This window comes from Terrapene carolina, unplaced genomic scaffold, assembly GCF_002925995.2.
Source record: "Terrapene carolina triunguis isolate 2854851 unplaced genomic scaffold, T_m_triunguis-2.0 Scaffold89, whole genome shotgun sequence".
Lineage (NCBI taxonomy): Eukaryota > Metazoa > Chordata > Testudines > Emydidae > Terrapene > Terrapene triunguis.
In genome coordinates, this window is record NW_020664440.1 from 26,579,942 (window position 1) to 26,595,549 (window position 15,608).

General features: G+C 38.9%; 1 protein-coding gene across 2 annotated transcripts in view; it reads right to left on the bottom strand.

Annotated features, from left to right (window-relative positions):
* CACNA1D (calcium voltage-gated channel subunit alpha1 D) overlaps nucleotides 1-15,608 on the bottom strand; it is a 327,298-nt gene that overhangs the window by 155,496 nt on the left and 156,194 nt on the right. For both annotated transcript variants that reach the window (XM_026650299.2, XM_026650300.2), the window contains exon 7: nucleotides 13,872-13,975. In XM_026650299.2, coding sequence (XP_026506084.1) covers nucleotides 13,872-13,975 — 104 coding nt within the window. The remainder of the gene's footprint in view (nucleotides 1-13,871; nucleotides 13,976-15,608) is intronic.

The window sequence follows — 15,608 nt, forward strand, 5'->3', positions numbered from 1 at the left end:
CAGGTAATGAGCAATTTTAGTATAAATTGTATGTCTCTTTATTTAGTGTAGGAACAGAATTTTATCAGCCCTCATCAGAAAATACTTCCCAGTTAATATGATGTCACAAGGACAATTGTTGAAGCCCTTATCCTTTTGAAGCTAGTAACTTTTCTTCACATGAAATGACATATTAGGAAATAAATGTGAGTTTTAATCAAATAAGAACTGCAGAATTTAGCTCAAATATTTTTAATAAGATATGTGCAATCATACGTACGGAGTTGTGTTGCCAATACTGTATGACATGGAAATAATAGAAAGCTTCTTATTTTTAAATATTACATCTAAGTTTGGTGTCAGTATATTACCTTCCTAGAGTGGCGTAAAAGTGTTCCATGAACTGCTTTGGGCCTTTTCACAAAGCAAATATATTAATTGTTTAATTTATTCAAGAATTAAAGAGCTCTTCACATGCAATCACTCCACTTTTGTCTTTCACTTGATATTGCAGAAACTAAATATGGAGGCATTTCCTACAGCTCTTCCCAGTTAGGACTTAATTCAACAAAAATTAGATTTGGCATACACAGAACATAATCCTGATTTATTAGATGGCATTTTAATGAAGCTGGAGAACACCAGCACTCACTTTCCCTTTACTATTCTCCACCAAGCATCCCGAGAGGAGATACTTAAAAAGGGCATCTCCTTTTACAAAAAATATTTATGAAAAAAAGCCCCTCAGCAGAACTGTCTGAGAATTAAGTTCTTTATTGCAAATTTTAAAAAGTTTAGTTGTTTGGGCAGACAGGGTCATAAGTCCTTTAGAACAATGGTTCTCAACCAGGGATACATGTATCCCTGGGGGTACGCAGAAGTCTTCCAGGGGGTACATCAACTCGCCTAGATATTTGCCTAGTTTTACAACAGGCTACATAAAAATCACTAGCGAAGTCAGTACAAACTAAAATTTCATACAGACAATGACTTGTTTATACTGCCCTATAGCCTGAAATGTAAGTACAATATTTATATTCCAATTGATTTATTTTATAATTATATGGTATACATGAGAAAGTAAGCAATTTTTCAGTAATAGTGTGCTCTGATACTTCTGTATTTTTATGTCTGATTTTGTAAGCAAGTAGTTTTTAAGTGAGGTGAAACTTGGGGTACCCAAGACAAACCAGACTCCTGAAAGGAGCACAGTAGTCTGGAAAGGTTGAGAGCCACTGCTTTAGAAAATCCTGTTTGCTTCATAGAAGGCTGGTTTTAAGCCCATATTGGATACAGAGGGTACAAAAGGGGCAGTGCTCGTTTCCATGATTTGCCCACTTAGCTGTGGGTCTGCTATCCCAGAGGTGGTATCTCTTGAGAAAATAGCTACCCTGGTGTGCTCTGGAATCAAGACAAGGGACTTTTGTTGGCTGCTGCTAAGACTTTTTACTTTGCTCAGTTAAGTTGTTCAGGTTTGCTTCATAAGAGTGATGGATATATGGTGTTTGTGGGTTAAGCACTATTGAAAGCTGCCGCTATTGAAAGGATCAAGGTAAAACAAGTCATTTAAGAAATGAAACAATTGGCACGGCTGCTACTTCTAGCACCACTTCATTCATGGCTGAACCAGCTTTTAACTTTCACTTTTTATTAAAATAAGTGCACGCGGGGAATTAAGCACAGTCCTCTACATACACAGTTAATTTTTTTGTGGTGTTTTTAAACACAGCATAGAAGTCAGGCATTGTCATGGTGAAGTGCGACTGCAATTTATCAGTGGGGGAAGTTGCAGCAGCATTTTATCCCCAAGATTATGATGTTTTTCACGTTTATTTTTAAAAAAGCTGACCATATAAGGGAGTGTAATTCCCTTCATGGGTCTCCATTTAAAACCATGCGTTAACTTCAATGGAGTTTAATAGGTTTAACTGAATGCAGAATTTGGCTGTATGGTAGGTTTTCTGTCACAGTGCAACGGTGAAAAAATCATCCCTTAGACATACACACCTGGCCTTCTCTGAAATTAATAAAACCATGTGTGCATGTCGGAGAGCAGAATTTCGCCTTATGGGATTAGCTTGTTATCACTATAGTCTTCATAGGTGTCCTCCCCCAAATCTGATTGGGCCAGATTCTGCTTTCACATCAGTGTAAACTATAAACTTTGACAGAGTTACTTTGGGTTACACTAGCATATATGAGCTCAAACTCTGGCCTACTGCCTATAAAATCTCAGTTTAAAAATAAAGCTCTTTTAATGAGCATTTAACAAGCATATGAGTCAACAAACTTCTATTTTTGTTTTAACTCCTACAGTTTAAAAACAGCCAAACTGATTACTGATTCATATTTTTAAACACAACATGCTCCCAGGCTAAGACTCCGTAGGCCAGCCTGCCAACATTGCGAGGGATACCTTTTTGGAAGTCTGGCCTAATGAGAAACACTTCTACAAAGTCTTAAAATCAAATATGTTTTTCATCAACTTCTCTATTTTCTTTCAAAGTATCTTCTTCCTTCAAAGTAACCTGCTTTTTGATTGGTGACCTATTATCTACCTAATTCCGATTTCCCCTTCTTCCCAAATACAGTACCACTGAATCAGGAGACACAGTCTGCCTGTAACGTGACTGTCCATTGATCAAGTTCAACATGATCATAATTTGTAGCGCAGACAGGTCCTCAATAATATTCTGTAACCAGAGAAAAGCTTTCTGAAGTCCTGTCTACTCTACAAAAGGCAGCCGTATTATAACTGAGTCAAAGTCAGTTGAGTTTGCAGTGCCGATGTGAGATCACTGAGTACAGAATTGCTTACAGATTCCCCTTCAAGAATCCAGTGTATTTAGTGACTGAACTGGCAGCTTTGCTCCTTGCTGACTAAAAATGGTCTTTTGTCTCTTTGCCAAATGAGGATCTGGAGACTGCCCTCTGATCAGTTTATCTATGCAAGTACAGTACCACCTGCAACAAGCAATGCTGAGGCAAAAGCAGGGCCAACGAGAGGGGGGAAGCCGGTACAAATTACCGGGGCCCGGCAGTCCGGAAGGGGGCCCGGCTTCCCCAGCTTCCTCCCCCTGCCGGTCCGCCCTTGCTGGGGTGCCCGAAAAAATTTTTTCACTGGGGCCCGAACCCGCTCTCGGCGGCCCTGGGCAAAAGCATACAAATTGAAGCGGTGTACATTCATGCTCTGATACTTTGGAGCAATTATTTCATGCCAGGTCTTTCTAAAGAAGCCAAATGATTCCTGCTGCTATGCATAAACAGAGATTCTCTCTTTATATTGGGATAGATTTTCTTCTGTGGGGGAGAACTGCTTAGCATAGCAGAGTGGCGGTGGGGGACATGCAGTCTGGGAGCTGGTTACAGCTCTGATTCTCTGCCTGGCACAGCCTAACTCGGGGCAGGTTAGACCAACCATAGAGTCCTTAAAGGACCATCTCCTAAATGAGAATAGCCAGAACACAGCACTGAGAACCACTGATATAATCTACTCAGCCATCAATGCAGATTCCCCAAATTCCCATTTGTCTGAAGAGAGGATTCACATAATAATGGAATTTTTTGTACTTACACGCGTACAGTGTGGATGAACAGCACATAGAGAGGGTTTCATGGAGTAGTAACCAAATCAATCAATGAATTAGCAGACTCAAATCAGACAAAGAATTCAAACTTTAAACAGTACAAATAAATATACACAAGCACTCACACCCGGTTGCACATATACCATGAAACAGAGAGACAAATAAAATAGACAAACTATAATGTAGACTATATCCTTAATTACTGGGTTTTTATATACAGTATAGTTACTTGCTCTGTTGCAAGTCTAAAATAACTGTATGCTGGATCCTGCAGTCTTTATTTATCCTGAACTCCTATTGATCCCAGTGGGAGTTAAGCTCAAGTAAGGAGGACTGGGTCCTTTATAAGGAAAACATTATGATATTCACTTCCTTTATTTAGTTAATGTAGTCAGAGTTAGCAATTGAGCAAAATATACAGTACATTTTGGCCATGGCAGTCCTGGTGCAGTTCTGCTGCACAAAGGAGTGCAGCAAGAGGTGACAGACTTCTGCGGGGGTAGTGGACTCCTTGAATGGCATGGAGCCAGCTCCATGCAAGATGCTGGCTTGTTAGCACACATGACTGTAAAGTGGAGACCTACTGGTTCTATGATGGAGTTGTCCTGCTATGTGTGTGGGCAACCTGAAGGCATGCTGCATTTCTCCTAGGAAGGGACCTTTTTGAGTCAGCACTAAACAAAGGCATGATGGATTTATTAGCGGAAGATACATTGTGGAAGGGTGCTTTTTATGTGTGTTACTACATCTTTTAATGGGTTCAATCTGCCAATGTGGTACCTGATGACAAAACAAGGAGTAATGGTCTCAAGTTGCAGTGGGGGAGGTTTAGGTTGGATATTAGGAAAAACTTTTTCACTAGGAGGGTGGTGAAGCACTGGAATGGGTTACCTAGGGAGGTGGTGGAATCTCCTTCCTTAGAGATTTTTAAGGTCAGGCTTGACAAAGCCCTGGCTGGGATGATTTAGTTGGGAATTGGTCCTGCTTTGAGCAGGGGGTTGGACTAGATGACCTCCTGAGGTCCCTTCCAACCCTGATATTCTATGATTCTATGAATGTAATGAGCACCCTCAAGACCCATAACATTTTTGGAGTTGATTGTGCTCACCACCTTCCAAGAAGTGATCAGCACCTCACAGCATCAAGCTTTATTTTTTTAATGTTATGGCGAAGTCAGACTTTTATTTCAGTCAGCCATGTGATCACTCGCACAACAATAAAATAACATAGTTCAGTTCATAACCTGCCAAATTCTAGAGCTGAATACCATTTCCTCTCCTTTCTCATGTATGCTTTGTTTATTTATGTACTTTTTATCTTTTCCTTTTGCTTTTTTTCTATTAAGCCTTTGCTCTGCCAAGAAAAGGAACACTGTCAAAATCTGTTCATTTTCCTTTAGCCAGGAGACTATGGATGACAGTTCACTGCCATTTTCTATTTTGTGTATCATTATTTAAATGTCTTTTTCTATGATTTTTCCATGTGTACTGTAGACAAGGATTCTTAGGTGTACATGCTTATCTTGGCTAGCATATTTTACATTACATGAACTGATTATCATTGGGGGTGAGATTAGCATGTATGAGTGCTGTGCTCTTAGTTCCTAGAATTATTTTACACATACATTGCTGCATTGCAAATAGTGTCATAGTAATGAGATGCAAAAAAAAAAAATATTAAAACTATTTTAGTAACCTGCAAGACTTTCATGTAGAAGGATATATATATAAGGACATGTCAAATCATATGCTTTGGTGTTCTTAAGTAAGGAATTAAATGCAACTTACAGAGATTTATTAATGTGTGTTTGAAAGATCTTCTTATTTGTTCCCATGGCTACCCAAAGAAGTACTAATGCCTTCAGCAGAATACAGCCTCCAATGATAAGGACTGTCTTGAGGAATAGATTATCATGCATCATTAAAAGCTATGCCTCTTGATAAATAAATAATGAAGTTTTGTCATTTATTATTTTCTTTGTTCACAGAAAAACAGTTTAGTGTGTATTGAATTAGTGAATTAATATTGAAAAATATTATTTTTACTTGAAAAGGTATCTGAAAGGTATATGTATGTTTATGCATTTCCCCTCCACACCTTGTTTTTGGGTAATGTATTTAATATTCTATTTCATTTTTAGTTGTAACACAGAGCAGTACAAACAAGACCCACTATCAATTTCTGTGTCTTGTACTTTATGGGATTTATGAGCTCAGAGTGTGTGGGCCCCACCTTCTGAGGTGCTGAGCACCTCTCGGGAAACCTTCAGTATCTCTCAGAATTGGATCCTGTGGACCAGCTCCTCAGCTGTGATAGGACAACTCTGTGTTGCTCCATCAGTGCAAAGCTGCCCTAAAATTACCTTGCCTAGTCCACCTGCCTAGGGAGATCCTTGAATGGAGCAGAGCAACTGCAGTGCCTGCTACCCCACACCCACCTCCCTGTGTCTGGCCCTGTGGACACAGCTAGCAAAAGAAAGCATGACCACAGATCCCTATACTATAGCGAATTCTGGGTACCGTCAGGACCACAGGCTGCGCTAGGGTATGCAAGGGGATCCAGGACAGATCATACAAGGATAAGGGCAGGGGCTGCAGAGCACCATTTAAAGTTTTTGCGGAGCATAGGTTTGTCCCCTCTCCCCGACCCGATCTCCTCTTCCCTGCTTAGGCATCCCTTCACTCCTCTACAACAGTCTGACCCCCCACCCTCTCCAAATATGAGTGAATGGCACTGCAACCAGGCACATGAGGTCTCAGCACCACTCAGGTTTAGCCCAACCAAAAAGTGGTCAGCCCCTGGCCTGAGTAGCTCCCCTGGCTCCACGGCGATGATAAGGGGAATGCAAAGGTGGCAAAGACCAGCTTTGTAGCAGCCAAGCCCTCCTCGGTTTCAGGTAAGCATCTGGCTCCGTGTGGATAAATACTGCAAGAACAACGTGAATTTGAAAATGTGGCCCATAGTGTGAATGCTCAGCTAATGTTTCCCTGCCTGCCGGTCAGATTGCTGAAGGCTATTCTGAAGGAGATGAGTGAATGTGCATGTTTTGGATCAGTCTCATGAAAGAAGCAGTTAAAATAAAAGAGCAAAAATTATGTCATCTTGTGGACTGGCAGCACGTTTGTGCCAGCAATGCACTATTATGCAGGAACAGTGGTTAAGCATTTTGGAGATGAATGGAAAGCTCCTTTTAGTGTCAGGTGTATGGGTCACAAAAAAGTAATACTTACAAGATGTCTTACAACTCTGCTGCTAGCTACCAGCTGCTGTTCACACCCATTGCCATGGATAAAAATGTCAGCTTTGATGACAATTAAACAACCACCAGCATACACTTCACTTTCCTTTTTCTCACTAGCAGACAGTAATTCCAATGGAAACAACAGCCTGCAGCCAACAGCGGAGTTAGAATTCACTTGTTAATAGGGTGACCAGCTGTCCCAATTTTATAGGGACAGTCCCGATTTTTGGGTCTTTTTCTTATATAGGCTCCTATTACTCCCCGCCCTCTGTCCCGATTTTTCACATTTGTGTCTGGTCACCCTACTTGTTAAATACTTTCAGGTGTGGCTTCCAGCTGAACCCTGCTGAGTTGAGCATAAGACTCTCTTAAGTGGTTAGATTCCCTTACATCTATGCATCTACTTACCCAACCTGTCTCAACCCAAAGAGTCAGTAAAAGATGTAAGTTGAACATTGCTGCTATCCTACTTTAACTTCTAAGTCTCAAGAAATCTGGCTGAAACTAAGAGAGTCTAATTTATACTGCTTTACAAATCACATCTGAACATGGCCCACAAAAGTCACAGCAAAATAATTATTGCATACCTATGTATCTTTTTTTCCTGATTCTTACTCCTAAATTCTAGAGCTGAGTGAATGATTCACTATGAATAATTTATCTGATGAACCTAGCCTACTTTTACACCCACAGGATATCTGGTGGCAGATTGCAATTTCCTTGAATTTATTTGTCATTGAAATTATTCTGGGTTTTCTTCATTTTGCCATTTTTATTAGATATATGGCTGCATCATGAACAGTTCTGTTGGAGAATTTGAGACACACCATTCACCAATCAGGCTATTCTGGTTCATTGTGGTTGGTCAGACAAATCTCAGGGTGTTGCTCTGGTATCTTGAAAGACTTAAGTGTGCTACATGAATATTCATATGGGCAAATTAAAGTCCAGTCTCAGTGTTTACGTACATATGCAACTTTGAAATTCTCTTTCTGCAAATATTTGTGGCATTAAGCTTGAATGCCCAAATATTCGTGGAACGTGAACACTAAAGGGGCATAAGCATGGCCGACATACAGTCATTTAAAAATGTGAGCAAATACTCATGGGGATTTGTTTGCAGTATTTGCTCAGCTCTGCTTACTTCTGACATTTTACTACTATGAAGTCTCCAATATTGACTGAGCACCACGTTATCTGTGTTCAAAAATATTAAACCTGTGTGACACCATTTATTCTCGTCCTGATTCAGTGGTGATTTCTACATTTTCTTATTTGAAAAACTAGTTAGTTTTATCCTAAACAATGTATTTGAGCTGTATAGTAGTATATGACCCATTAATCATCTGACTGCCCTCTTAATGGTTGTTGCACCTTCATATGCTGAACAGAGGTGTTATGTGAACTTAATACATGCAATAGATACTGAATATGAAGAAGTGAGCCATACACTTTTCTTAGGTAAAATACACAAAAGCTGCATGGCTATGAGTCCAATCCAGCAGTCTTTACTCAAGCAAATCTCCAACTGACTGCAGGATCAGGCTTGTATGACTCAGCCTCATCTGCACTGCCAGTTACTTAAACTGCATTTAACATCAGATCTTTACTTTTATGACTCTTCTTTGTATTATCTGTATCAGAAAGATAATAAAGTACCTTGTCTGGAAGATAAAACAGGGTTTGGAAGGTTTGATCCTATTATCTTACTCAGACAGTAGGTATATTTAGGGGCAGATTGTCGCCTTAATCTGCGTCCAGTGGTGGAGAGAATGCAGAATGGTCACACGCAGTAAAAGCCAGTGGAAGAATTTTGACTGACTCAGCAATAACTCTTTCCTGGGCTGCAAGGGATTGTACTGGAGTGCAGGGGTGGCTCTAGCTTTTTTGCCGCCCCAATCACGACAGGCAGGCTGCCTTCGGCGGCATGCCTGCGGGAGGTCCGCTGTTCCCACGGATTCGGCGTACCCGCCGCCGAATTGCCACCGAAGCTGCGGGACCGGCAGACATCCCGCAGGCATGCCGTCAAAGGCGGCGTGACTGCTGCCCTCGCAGGGACCAGCAGGGCGCCCCCCACGTCTTGCCGTCCCAGGCACGCGCTTGGAGCACTGGTGCCTGGAGCCGCTGCTGCTGGAGTGGCAGGTCTCCCACCCTTTGCATTCTCCCCAAGAAGATCATGCCTCGTTCACGCACAGAGGTGCAAGATGGGAAATGCTTCTGCCGCCAAACCCTTATGCACCTGCACAGGGATGAGGACAAACCAGACTTTGTTTGTAGTAGTATCATGCAACTAAAATAGTTTTGCTATTGAGATTTCACTTTGAGAAAGACGGGACCAGTGGTTAATAAAGAGAAAACAAACGCAAGACTTTTGATAAGGTGAATTACTGGAAAATGGTTTATACTGATCTAATTTTTGCTTGTGAATCCCTACTGAAGTTTACTATTGGAGGGAATATTTAGAGCAAATCCTCCCTTGTCAGCTTGTGTCTTAAAATTAAAATATTTACTAGGTATAGAGGCCTCTCTGTGTTAGTGCTCTCATTTTAAATATCAGCCATTAAAAATAAAATTATAAATTTCATTTTAATGCATGACTACTTAAGGAGATACAATTTACATTGATGATCAGGACATACTCACCTTCAGAAAGGGCTAGATGTAAAACAAAAGATCTCCCAAATCATCAGAGTCATCCACATGTACAATATCTAAACAACATATCAAACATGCAGTGCAAAAGAGAGAGGCAGTACAGAATATGATGGTGTAGGTGGCCACAGAATAAGATAGGAGTGCAAAGACAATGAATGAGTATTTTAAAACAGCAGAGAGAGATCAAAACAGCAGACAGATTTAAATGTACACAGAATAACTTGACACTACAGAAAATGCCATCATAAGGAAAAAAGGCATGTTAAGACACAAATCAGATTTCAGCTTTTAAAATCCAAATATCTGTGTGCAGAGCCATGTTTTTTAAATCAGTTGGTGTTATATTTGTACTACTAGATTTTGGTCAGTTTAGAACAATTTGTTAGATTTATCATGAAGTAAGTTTCATTTGATATTTTGGAGAAGGTAAAGAACAAATCTGAAAGGCACGCTGAGAACTTTTCTGATAAGAATAAAGAACACTTGTGCTACACGTTTTACGCCTGACTCATTATGAAAAACACTAGTTTTCAACCGATAAATACTAGCAGGTCCTGAGGATTATGCTAACATTGATTTTTTACACATAAATCCCGACAGCCCTAAAGAGAACCTCTGTAGATTATATTTTGTTTTAAATATAAGTGGAATTTGTATTACAATGTATTCACGTCATTTTTCTTAAACATAGAAGTCACATACAATCTGGAGATGAGGGTGTTAGATTGCTTATTTGGGGGCAAACCCTGCTCATTCCTCCAGGGTCACAAAAGGCCCAAAGTGCTACTGAGCCAGTGCACTTATGCAGTATAGGGGAGGGAACTAACTTTGAGAGGACTTTACCCCATGTGCTATGGCCATCCCAGTGCAGCTGCAATTGAAGATGGGTGACAGGGCCTTGGGGAAAGAATGAGATCTCTGGACTAATGGATCAACCACTTCATGGATCCACTGGCCACTGACCTGCCTCAGAGTGGGCACACATAACAGGAGATATTGCATGCCTGGTGCTGCAACAATTGCAGAGCAAATCTACGTCCTGCAAAATTCTTCTTTACCAAACTTGGCTAATTGGGCGAGCAGCACGGAATTGTATTTAGCCTTCTAGAATCTCTATCCCAAATGTTTGGGTTGGCAAATACAATACAGGAGCAGATAAAAAGTTTTATTTTACCTTTCACCAGTTCTAGCCAGAGTCCCTGTTCTAAGTATATAGGGAATTCTGGCCCATCCAGTAAAACTTTACCTAGTAGTAAAAATGCAAAAGAAAACATTTAACTGGCCTCACTGCATTTAAAATGTTAGCGAGCTTTATAAAACATTTAAATTTTACTATCTCAACATTAAAACTGGCTATAAGTGTCTATTTGAATTTCCTAAGTTTTGCGTGGATTATGATATCAGATCTGATATTACTATTCCTTACAAATTAAAAAAAAACATAAGAACTAAACCAATAACAATGCATCTGAGTCTGGCAGCAGAAAGGAGGTATATTTAATTAATTGCTCCCAGAGCACAGCTTCTCAGGATAGGAGGAAAATAATTGCTATTAATGACCCTTTCAAGGCTCAGGGGACGGGATCATTGAAAGCCTGGTCCTGCACTGACTTTAGTGAGAGCTCTGGAGTGACAAGGAATGTTAGCTGTTGGCATCATCGGCCTGGTCTACACTACGACTTTAATTCGAATTTAGCTGCGTTAATCCGAATTAATCCTTAACCCGTCCACACAACGGAGCCAGTTACTTCGAATTAAAGGGCGCTTAAAATCGATTTCTGTACTCCACCCCGACGAGCGGAGTAGCACCAAAATCGATTTTGTAAATTCGAATTAGGGGTAGTGTGGCCGCACACCACCGAATTAATGTGGTTAAAATTAATGGGGTAGTGTGGCCGCACACCACCGAATTAATGTGGTTAAAAACCGAATTAATGTGCTTAGTGTGGCCGCGCACAATCGAATTTATACAATCTGTTTCCCAAATTCCAATTATCTAAATTCGAATTAATCTCGTAGTGTAGACATACCCATCATATCAGAGGTAAATCATGCAGCAAACATCCTCCTCTCTCTTCTTCTTTCTTCTCACTCCTCTTTTTCAGTGAGATTGTGACATGAAAACTAACCCCTGAATCTTGCAAAGACTTACACATTTGTCACTGAATATAATGAAATCAATGGGACTGTTCACAATATATAAGCTAAGAATGTGTGTAAGACTTTGTAGGATTGAGGCCTAAATCAGACAATCATCACCTGCCTTTATTCAATCTCTCTTTTCCTTTCTTCCCCTTCCTCCTTACAGAAGGCTTGTGACATTCAGGTAACTCATCACTTTCCCTATTTTCCTCAAATTCTCTGCATAATGAAATCCTACCCTATGAATAGCATGTAATTTTTTAAATTATATTTTTAAAACCAACTCTTTGACAAACAGGATCTCACAGAATAGATATTTAGCAGGGTAATGGGACATTTTGTGCTTGGTTCTCTAAAAAAACATATTTTCTCTGTAAAATATTGTGATATTTTTTAAATATCTAAAGCACACCATGGAGAAATAGTGAAGAAGGCTATGCACACAATCGAGGTCCGGTGACACCACAAACTACTCTAGCTTTTTCTCATAAGGATTGGTCCTGCTCCCATTGAAATTAAAGGGATTTTTTCCATTGACTTCAATGACAGTACAATCTGGCCCAAAGTTCCCAAGAAGCCATTGTTCCAAACCTCAATTGTTAACTCATAGTTAACTATAGATAATATAATTCACACCAGTATCTAATGTTTCAGTTTAGGTTCAAATACCTGTAGTATCTTTTCCTTTATTCTTAAACAAACGTATAAGATCCTTACCATAAACCATGTTTTATAACTATACTCCACAGATAAAAACACCCAGTCTGTTCATTAGTATTTGGCTAACATGTGTTTGGTTCTATGTACGTGGAACAACGAACTGCCTATAAATTTATCACTGAATAGCATGTTACATGGACAGCTGAGTTCAGATAAATGTATAAGGTCAATCCTGCAAGGTGCTGGTTGCCCACAACTCTCATTTAAGTCAATGGGAACTAATAATACCCAGCACTATAGTACAGAAGGCAAAATAGGACACTTTGCAGAACAGGGAACTTTATAATCCAAACATACCCTCTCTATATATTAAAGAACCTGATGCACCTGTTAAAAATAGTTGCTATACATGACTGATAATTATAAAGAGGGCTCAATTTACTGTATATACATTTGAACAAAAACACAAGTAAGGCTTTCAGAAGGGGACAATGGTTCTTACCTAGCGGAAAAATGTTTGTACAGGTGTCATCCATCTCTCATTGTGTGCAAAATAATGTATCTGACTACTGGAAGTAATTTTACAATGAGGTAATTAGTGCCTCGTTTAATGAATAGTTTTTGGCAAGCACTGTAAACACACATGATGTCGCAGATAGATACAGGCACAAGGATCACACAATTCAGTCAAAAGAGCAAACGTTGGTAGGATGACATAAGATTTGAGACACATGCAAAAAGCCATCACTGAGAAGCTTGAATAAATGCATAGGCCACCTTACAAGTTGCAGCAGAATATACAACGTTAACTCAACTGCTTACCCACTAAGTACACCAAGAACCAGGTTAAGTACGAAAAATGAGCCAAGGATGATAAGACTAACAAAATAGATCCATGGCCATTCACATCCTATTGCATCATTTACCTGTAAAATGTAAGGAAATAAGTTATGATTCAGCCATTCATTAAATAGCAGAGTCCTTTTAGCAGCTGCCAGATCACATAGGTATTCATTGTTCCAAAATAAACCTTACTTTTTAGTATTTGTCATCTCCAGCACTTAGTTACACATCAGCCTCTAATTTTTTTCCATTGTATATTATTAGGAAAAGAAAAATTGGTTCCTCTTCTGAATGCTGAAAATATCCATTAAATCTGTTAGGTATTTGGCTTAGTTAATTTTTAAGACAAGTGGACTCATATTTAACTTCTTTACTTACCCAAATAAGTTTGCAGATGTTATGCCCTGTAACAGAAGGCATGTTTTAAAACATCACATTTAAATGAAAGGTATTTATAGTGGGTTTTTTTTTTTATAATTTAGCCTCAAGTTAAGTACGAACACAAAGCCCATATGCTGGTAACATTTTAATTTTTTTTTAAATAAATCTCTGGTTTTGGTATCTGTACATTATTTTCAGGGTCTATGTCTTGGTTATGGTAAACTGTTACTGCTTTAGGTATACAGCACAACTGTAGGAAGAGAGGAAGCTCTTTTTAAACCACATCAACACTGCACATAAGCTCACCTGTATAATATAACCTGTGTGTTCATAGCAACTGAATTCAGGACTCTGCTTTCATGATGAAAAAGGTGTATGCTTACCCGCTCAATACACCAAGAACAAGATTTAGTACGAAAAATGACCCAAAGATGACGAGACTGACAAAATACACCCATGGCAATTCAAATCCCATAGCATCATTCATCTGTAAGAAATAAGATGATCTTATAGAAGTAGTTTCCTATAGTATGTAATAAGGAAGAATTAGAGAAAAAGAAAAGAGAGCTTTATAATGCAGTGAGACAATATTCTATGCATTTTCCTTAACATTCATTGGAGGAGGCCCATAGGAGGAGGAGTAAAGCACTGGCCACATTCACTTCACATTCCCAGCACACACACTGAAAGAAAAGAATGACTATTGCATAGCTTTGCAAATGAAAATTATTTTGCCAAACATATAAAGGTAGCAAAGCAGGAATTTTGTTTTTTGCTTAATACTTTGCATACAATCCCAATTTCAGAAAATGTTTCTCTTAACTATAAAATAAAACAACACTTATAAAATGATATTTAAGACATTTGGGATTTTTTTTCATTTTTAATATCAGCATATTTCTTACCTATACCTACTTGGATTTTCTTTTAAAAAGCATACACTAAAAGTAAAACAGATACATTGCAATAATATAAATATCCTATTATTTTTCTATAGCAAATAATTTCAGTAAACTCCTTACCATAAATATATAATTGGGTGCAGTGAGATATTCTTAATCAGTTTGTTAAGAACTATAGTGGAAATATATTTGTGTAACTCAAAAGTTTTATAAGTAAAACCTGTGTTATCCTGCACTTGATCAACCAGAAAGCTCTATTAACCGGCATTTTTGCTTTCTCCCAATACAAATCTTCTATCTAGTAACCGGGACTAGTATATTGCCCAGGAGGTTATGCAATTGCACATTCTGCACTCTACTTTTATGCAAAAGAGGCAGAAGTAAGCAAACTGATACCAGGGACTTATTCAAAAAAGCAGCTTCCAGAATGTGTCCATAGGGTCATTACAGATTCAGCCCAATCTTCTACACCTTCTACATCTACAATGATAATTGATGTTGATAATGATGACCCTGAGGCACTGCGAGATCCTGGAGTGCCTTCTGAATCATCAATGAAAGATTAAATTATGTTCAGTATAGTTTTAGTGTTAAGTGTATTTTTAGTGATCTGGGTGTACGTCATGCACTGCCCATAGTGATATGTAGTGTCATAAGATAACCTACTGTATAGAAAACTTTACCTGTATATACCTAAGTGCTTCAAGAAACCAACCACTCTGCAGTGCAGTACTACTACTGGATTGATGAGTACCTGTATACTATTTTATACTTTATTCATTTTATTGTATTCTAATTCTTTGAAAATTGGTATTCCATTGTTAAGTATAACTCTTAGTTAACTGGAATTTTTGATTAACTGGCACCCCCCATTCCTCCAACATGCCGGATCTGGGGCTTGATCCTGCAGTCCATTTCCAGGAAAAATCCAACTGACTAAAATTAGAATTTTTTAAGGACTATAGGGTTGGGCACTTTATTGTGAAACAAACGTGTGTGTGTGTGTGTGTGTGTGTGTGTAGGCATGAAATAGGGTTTAAAGACATGTAAATTCTACTCAAAGTCCTGCTAAAGGATTTGAATCATGTCATTAACATCCCTATTATAAGAGATCTGATTCTTTTTTAAACAGAGAAAGAAAACCTTGATAAGTTTTATTTCTCATTTTATTTTAAAATCTTATTACAAAGCCTCCATTTCCACAAGGTAAAAGTATGC